We start from the raw sequence: 7,090 nt of genomic DNA, 5'->3' as shown, positions 1-7,090 counted from the left end.
TCACTACCTCTAACCAACGTCACCACGGCTGTCTCTTCTATCAAATATACCCGGTACTACCACCTCTTCCAGTAAGTATAGTTAATGTCATCGCTCCAATAAGTATCTTTAAGGAAGAGTCCGATGAATGTCAGAATAAACACCGCGACTCCTATTGTCTCAGTATGGTTATCAAAATCTTTCATCTGTTGTGTCGTCTTATCTCACGTCAAAATAGTAAATATATTTTTTTTTGGTGCGAGTGACTTTTATTACACAAGTCCAATTTTGTGTCCTTTGTCAATGAGGATGAGCTGCTACCAAGTCCACTACCCGCGGCTATTACTCAACCTCTACCCCACGCCTCCCCTGTACCTGCGCCTCCACGACCCCTATCCTTACGTGCCCCCAGTCCCCACGCCTCCCTGTACCTGCGCCTCCACGACCCCATCCCCACGTGCCCCCCTGCGCCCACGCCTCCCCCGTACCTGCGCCTCCACGATCCCATCCCTACGTGCCCCCAGTGTCCACGCCTCCCCTGTACCTGCGCCTCCACGATCCCATCCCCCCATGTGCCCCCCCCCAGTGCCCACGCCTCCCCTGTACCTGCGCCTCCACGATCCCATCCCCCTACGTGCCCCCCAGTGCCCACACGCCTCCCCCCTGTACCTGCGCCTCCACGACCCCATCCCCTACGTGCCCCAGCGTCCACGCCTCTGTACCTGCGCTTCCACGATCCCATCCCCACGTGCCCCCAGTGCCCACGCGCCTCTCCCTGTACCTGCGCCTCCACGATCCCATCCCCTACGTGCCCCCAGTGTCCACGCCTTCCCCTGTACCTGCGCCTCCACGACCCCATCCCCTACGTGCCCCCAGTGCGCCCACGCCTCCCCTGTACCTGCGCCTCCACGATCCCATCCCCCCTACGTGCCCCCAGTGCCCACGCCTCCCCTGTACCTGCGCCTCCACGATCCCATCCCCGTGCCCCCCAGTGCCCACGCCCCCTGTACCTGCGGCCTCCACGATCCCATCCCCACGTGCCCCCCAGTGCCCACGCCTCCCTGTACCTGCGCCTCCACGAGATCCCATCCCCCACGTGCCCCCCAGTGCCCACGCCCTCCCCTGTACCTGCGCCTCCTACCTATTCCCATCCCCTACGTGCCCCCCAGTGCCCACGCCTCCCCTGTACCTGGGTGCCTCCACGACCCCATCCCCTACGTGCCCCCAGTGCCCACGCCTCCCCTGTACCTGCGCCTCCACGACCCCATCCCCTACGTGCCCCCAGTGCCCACGCCTCCCCCTGTACCTGCGCCTCCACGATCCCATCCCCTACGTGCCCCCCCAGTGCCCATGCCTCCCTGTACCTGCGCCTCCACGACCCCATCCCCATGTGCCCCCAGCTCCACGCCTCCCCCCTGTACCTGGGTGCCTCCACGACCCCATCCCCTACGTGCCCCCAGTGCCCACGCCTCCCCTGTACCTGCGCCCACGACCCCATCCCCATGTGCCCCCCCAGTCCACGCCTCCCTGTACCTGCGCCTCCACGACCCCATCCCTACGTGCCCCCCAGCCCACGCCTCCCCTGTACCTGCGCCCCCACGACCCCATCCCCATGTGCCCCCAGTGCACGCCTCCCCTGTACCTGCGCCTCCACGACCCCATCCCCTACGTGCCCCCAGTGTCCACGCCTCCCCTGTACCTGCGCCTCCACGACCCCATCCCCACAAAGCTCCCCCCCAGTGCCCACGCCTCCCCCTGTACCTGTGCCTCCACGATCCCATCCCCTACGTGCCCCAGTGCCCACGCCTCCCCTGTACCTGCGTGCCTCCACGACCCCATCCCCTACGTGCCCCAGTGCCCACGCCTCCCCTGTACCTGCGCCCCACGACCCCATCCCCTACGTGCCCCCCCAGTGCCCACGCCTCCCCCTGTACCTGCGCCTCCACGATCCCATCCCCTACGTGCCCCCCAGTGCCCACGCCTCCCCTGTACCTGCGCCTCCACGACCCCATCCCCATGTGCCCCCAGTGCCCACGCCTCCCGTACCTGCGCCTCCACGACCCCATCCCTCATGTGCCCCCAGTGTCCACGCCTCCCCTGTACCTGCGCCTCCACGACCCCATCCCCACGTGCCCCCCAGTGCCCACGCCTCCCCTGTACCTGCGCCTCCACGACCCCATCCCCATGTGTGCCCCCAGTGCCCACGCCTCCCCTGTACCTGCGCCTCCACGACCCCATCCCCTACGTGCCTCCCCCAGTGCCCACGCCTCCCCTGTACCTGCCCACGACCTCTTTCCATCCCCACTGCCCCCAGTACCCACGCCTCCCTCTGTACCTGCGCCTTAATGATCCCATCCCCTACGTGCCCCCAGTGCCCACGCCTCCCTGTACCTGCGCCTCCACGACCCCATCCCCTACGTGCCCCCAGTGCCCACGCCTCCCCTGTACCTGCGCCCACGACCCCATCCCTACGTGCCCCCAGTGCCCACGCCTCCCCCTGTACCTGCGCCTCCACGATCCCATCCCCTACGTGCCCCCCCAGTGCCCACGCCTCCCCTGTACCTGCGCCTCCACGACCCCATCCCCTACATGTGCCCCCCCCCAGTGCCCACGCCTCCCCCTGTACCTGCGCCTCCACGATCCCATCCCTACGTGTGCCCCGGTGCCCACGCCTCCCCTACCCAAGTCCCCATCATTCCCCATCCCCATGTGCCCCCAGTGCCCACGCCTCCTGTACCTGCGCCTCCACGACCCCCATCCCCATGTGCCCCCAGTGTCCAATACGCCTCCCCTGTACCTGCGCCTCCACGATCCCATCCCCTACGTGCCCCCAGTGTCCACGCGCCTCCCCCTGTACCTGCGCCTCCACGACCCCCATCCCCATGTGCCCCCCAGTGCCCACGCCTCCCCTGTACCTGCGCCTCCACGATCCCATCATCCCCTACGTGCCCCCAGTGCCCACGCCCCTCCCCTGTACCTGGCCTCCACGACCCCATCCTGCTACGTGCCCCCCAGTGTCCACGCCTCCCCCCACTCCAGCCTCCACGACCCCATCCCTACGTGCCCCCAGTGCCCACGCCTCCCCTGTACCTGCGCCTCCCCGATCCCATCCCTACGTGCCCCCCAGTGCCCACGCCTCCCCTGTACCTGCGCCTCCACGACCCCATCCCCACGTGCCCCCAGTGCCCACGCCTCCCCCTGTACCTGCGCCTCCACGATCCCATCCCCCATGTGCCCTGGCAGTGTCCACGCCTCCCTGTACCTGTGCCTCCACGATCCCATCCCCTCATGTGCTCCCCCCAGTGTCCACGCCTCCCCTGTACCTGCGCCTCCACGACCCCATCCCCTACGTGCCCCCAGTGCCCACGCCTCCCTGTACCTGCGCCTCCACGACCCCATCCCCTACGTGCCCCAGTGCCCACGCCTCCCCCTGTACCTGCGGTGCCTCCACGACCCCATCCCCTACGTGCCCCCAGTGCCCACGCCTCCTCTGTACCTGCGCCTCCACGATCCCATCCCCTACGTGCCCCCCAGTGCCCACGCCTCCCCTGTAACCTGCGCCTCCACGACCCCATCCCCTACGTGCCCCCAGTGCCCACGCCTCCCCCTGTACCTGCGCCTCCACGGCCCCATCCCCTACGTGCCCCCCAGTGCCCACGCCTCCCTGTACCTGCGCCTCCACGATCCCATCCCCTACGTGCCCCCCCAGTGCCCACGCCTCCCCTGTACCTGCGCTCACGACCCCATCCCCACGCCGTGCCCCCTGCAGTGCCCAGCCTCCCCGTACCTGCGCCTCCCACGATCCCATCCCCTACGTGCCCCCCCCGCCGGTGCCCACGCCTCCCCCTGTACCTGCGCCCCACGACCCTATCCCCGTGCCCCCAGTGCCCACGCCGCCTCCCCTGTACCTGCGCCTCCACGACCCCATCCCCTACGTGCCCCCCCCAGTGTCCACGCCTCCCCTGTACCTGCGCCTCCACGATCCCATCCCCTACGTGCCCCCCAGTGTCCACGCCTCCCCTGTACCTGCAGCCCACGACTCCCATCCCCTAGTGCCCCCTCTAGTGCCTTTACGCCTCCCCTGTACTCTGCGCTCTACGATCCCATCCCCTTACGTGGCCCCCGGTGCGCCCACGCCTCCCTGTACCTGCGCCTCCACGACCCCATCCCTACGTGCCCCCCCCCAGTGCCCCACGCCCCCTGTACCTAAAAGTCGCACGACCCCATCCCCCATGTGCCCCCAGTGCCCACGCCTCCCCCTGTACCTGCGCCTCCACGATCCCATCCCCCTACGTGCCCCCCAGTGCCCACGCCTCCCCTTCTGTACCTGCGCCTCCACGACCCTATCCCCTTACGTGCCCCCATAGTGCCCACGCCTCTGTACCTGCGCCTCCACGATCCCAGCATCCCCTACGTGCCCCCAGTGTCCCTAGCCTCCTGGGTACCTGCGCCTCCACGATCCCATCCCCTACAAAGCCCCCCAGTGTCCACGCCTCCCTGTACCTGCGCCTCCACGACCCCATCCCCTACGTGCCCCCCAGTGCCCACGCCTCCCCTGTACCTGCGTGCCTCCACGACCCCATCCCCATGTGCTCCCCAGTGTCCACGCCTCCCCCGTACCTGCGCCTCCACGACCCCATCCCCACGTGCCCCCAGTGCCCACGCCTCCCCTGTACCCGCGCCCACGATCCTATCCCCTTACGTGCCCCCAGTGCCCACGCCTCCCCTGTACCTGCGCCTCCACGATCCCATCCCCATGTGCCCCTCAGTGCCCACGCCTCCCCCCTGTACCCGCGCCCACGACCCCATCCCCACGCAGCCCCCAGTGTCCACGCCTCCCTCTACCTGCGCCTCCACGACCCCATCCCTACGTGCCCCCAGTGCCCACGCCTCCCCTGTACCTGCGCCTCCACGATCCTGGTCCCCTTACGTGCCCCCAGTGCCCACGCCTCCCCTGCACCGCGCCTCCACGATCCCATCCCCTACGTGCCCCCCAGTGCCCATCAGCCTCCCTGTACCTACAGGCCTCCACTTCCATCTCTAATCCCCATGTGCCCCAGTGCCCACACGCCTCCCCTGTACCTGCGCCTCCACGATCCCATCCCCTTACGTGCCCCCAGTGCCCACGCCTCCCCTGTACCTGCGCCTCCACGACCCCATCCCCTACGCAGTCTCCCCCAGTGCCCACGCCTCCCCTGTACCTGCGCCTCCACGACCCCATCCCCACGTGCCCCCAGCCCACGCCTCCCCCTGTACCTGCGCCCACTGAGCACCATCCCCTACGTGCCCCCAGTGCCCACGCCTCCCCTGTACCTGCGCCTCCACGACCCCATCCCCTACGTGTGCCCCCAGTGCCCACACGCCTCCCCTGTACCTGCGCCTCCACGATCCCATCCCCTACGGGTGCCCCCCTCTCTTTGTGCGCCCCACGCCTCCCCCTGTACCTGCGCCTCCACGACCCTTATCCCCTTACGTGCCCCCTTGAAGTGCCTTACTGCCTCCTCCCTGTACCTGCAGCTCTCCATGACCCCATCATCCCCTACGCCCCCAGTGCCCACTGCCTCCCCTGTACCTGCGCCTCCACGAGCCCCATCCCCTACGTGCCCCCCAGTGTCCACGCCTCCCCTGTACCTGCGCCTCACTATCCATCCCCTACGTGTGCCCCCCAGTGTCCACGCGCCTCCCCTGTACCTGCGCCTCCACGACCCCATCCTCACGTGCCCCCCAGTGCCCACGCCTCCCTGTACCTGCGCCTCCACGATCCTATCCCCATGTGCCCCCAGTGCTCCACGCCTCCCCTGTACCTGCGCCTCCACGATCCCATCCCCCACGTGCCCCCAGTGCCCACGCCTCCCCTGTACCTGCGCCTCCACGACCCCATCCCCTACGTGCCCCCAGTGCCCACGCCTCCCCTGTACCCGCGCCTCCACGACCCCATCCCCTACGTGCCCCCAGTGCCCACGCCTCCCCTGTACCTGCGCCTCCACGATCCCATCCCCATGTGCCCCCAGTGCCCATCACGCCTCCCCTGCACCTGCGCCTCCACGACCCCATCCCCACGTGCCCCCTTCCAGTGCCCAGCCTCCCCTGTACCTGCGCCTCCACGAGACCCCATCCCCTACGTGCCCCCCCCAGTGCCCACGCCTCCCCCTTCTGTACCTGCGCCTCCACGACCCTATCCCCTACGTGCTCCCCACAGTGCCCACGCCTCCCCTGTACCTGCGCCTCCACGATCCCATCCCCTACGTACCCCCCAGTGCCCACGCCTCCCTTTGTACCTGCGCCCACGACCTCATCCCCTACATGTGCCCCAGTGCCCACGCCTCCCCTGTACCTGCGCCTCCACGATCCCATCCCCTACGTGCCCCCAGTGCCCACGCCTCCCCTGTACCCGCGCCTCCACGATCCCATCCCCTACGTGCCCCCAGTGTCCACGCTCTCCCCTGTACCTGCGCCTCCACGATCCCATCCCTTACAAAAGCCCCCCCCAGTGTCCACGCTCTCCCTGTACCTGCGCCTCCACGACCCCATCCCCATGTGCCCCCAGTGCCCACACGCCTCCCCTGTACCTGCGCCTCCACGATCCTATCCCCCTACGTGCCCCCCCTTCTTCAGTGTCCATACGCCCCTGTACCTGCGCCTCCACGATCCCATCCCCTACGTGCCCCCAGTGCCCACGCCTCCCCTGTACCTGCGCCTCCACGACCCCCATCCCCTACGTGCCCCCCAGTGCCCACGCCTCTGTACCTGCGCCCCCACGACCCCCATCCCCTACGTGCCCCCAGTGTCCACGCCTCCCCTGTACCTCCGCGCCCACGACCATCCTTACGTGCCCCCAGTGCCCACGCCTCCCCTGTACCTGCGCCTCCACGATCCCATCCCCTACGTGCCCCCAGCGCCCACGCCCCCTGTACCTGCGCCCCCACGACCCCATCCCCCCATGTGCCCCCCAGTGCCCACGCCTCCCCTGTACCTGCGCCTTCCACGTGACCCCATCCCCTACGTGCCCCCCCAGTGCCACGCTCTGCACCTGCGCCTCCACGACCCCATCCCCTACGTGCCCCCCAGTGCCCACGCCTCCCCTGTACTCGCGCCTCCACGATCCCATCCC

General features: G+C 68.7%; 2 protein-coding genes across 2 annotated transcripts; both read left to right on the top strand.

Annotated features, from left to right (window-relative positions):
- Positions 1-288: 288 nt before the first annotated feature.
- Positions 289-5,023, top strand: LOC121876010 (proline-rich extensin-like protein EPR1). The gene is made up of 4 exons (XM_042380857.1): positions 289-2,135; positions 2,352-2,688; positions 3,050-4,181; positions 4,224-5,023. Exons 1-4 carry the CDS (start codon positions 289-291, stop codon positions 5,021-5,023), a joined length of 4,116 nt encoding a protein of 1,371 aa, XP_042236791.1.
- Positions 5,024-5,028: 5 nt separating this feature from the next.
- LOC121876011 (proline-rich extensin-like protein EPR1) lies at positions 5,029-7,063 on the top strand (the record flags this gene model as incomplete). The annotated part of the gene is made up of 2 exons (XM_042380858.1): positions 5,029-5,635; positions 5,763-7,063. Coding segments are annotated over exons 1-2 (1,908 nt in total), but the record flags the coding sequence as incomplete, so codon positions are not given.
- Positions 7,064-7,090: the final 27 nt, after the last annotated feature.

Source organism: Homarus americanus, unplaced genomic scaffold, assembly GCF_018991925.1.
Source record: "Homarus americanus isolate GMGI-L3 unplaced genomic scaffold, GMGI_Hamer_2.0 scaffold56140, whole genome shotgun sequence".
NCBI classification, from domain to species: Eukaryota; Metazoa; Arthropoda; class Malacostraca; order Decapoda; family Nephropidae; genus Homarus; species Homarus americanus.
This window is presented reverse-complemented; position numbering and strand designations above follow the sequence as displayed.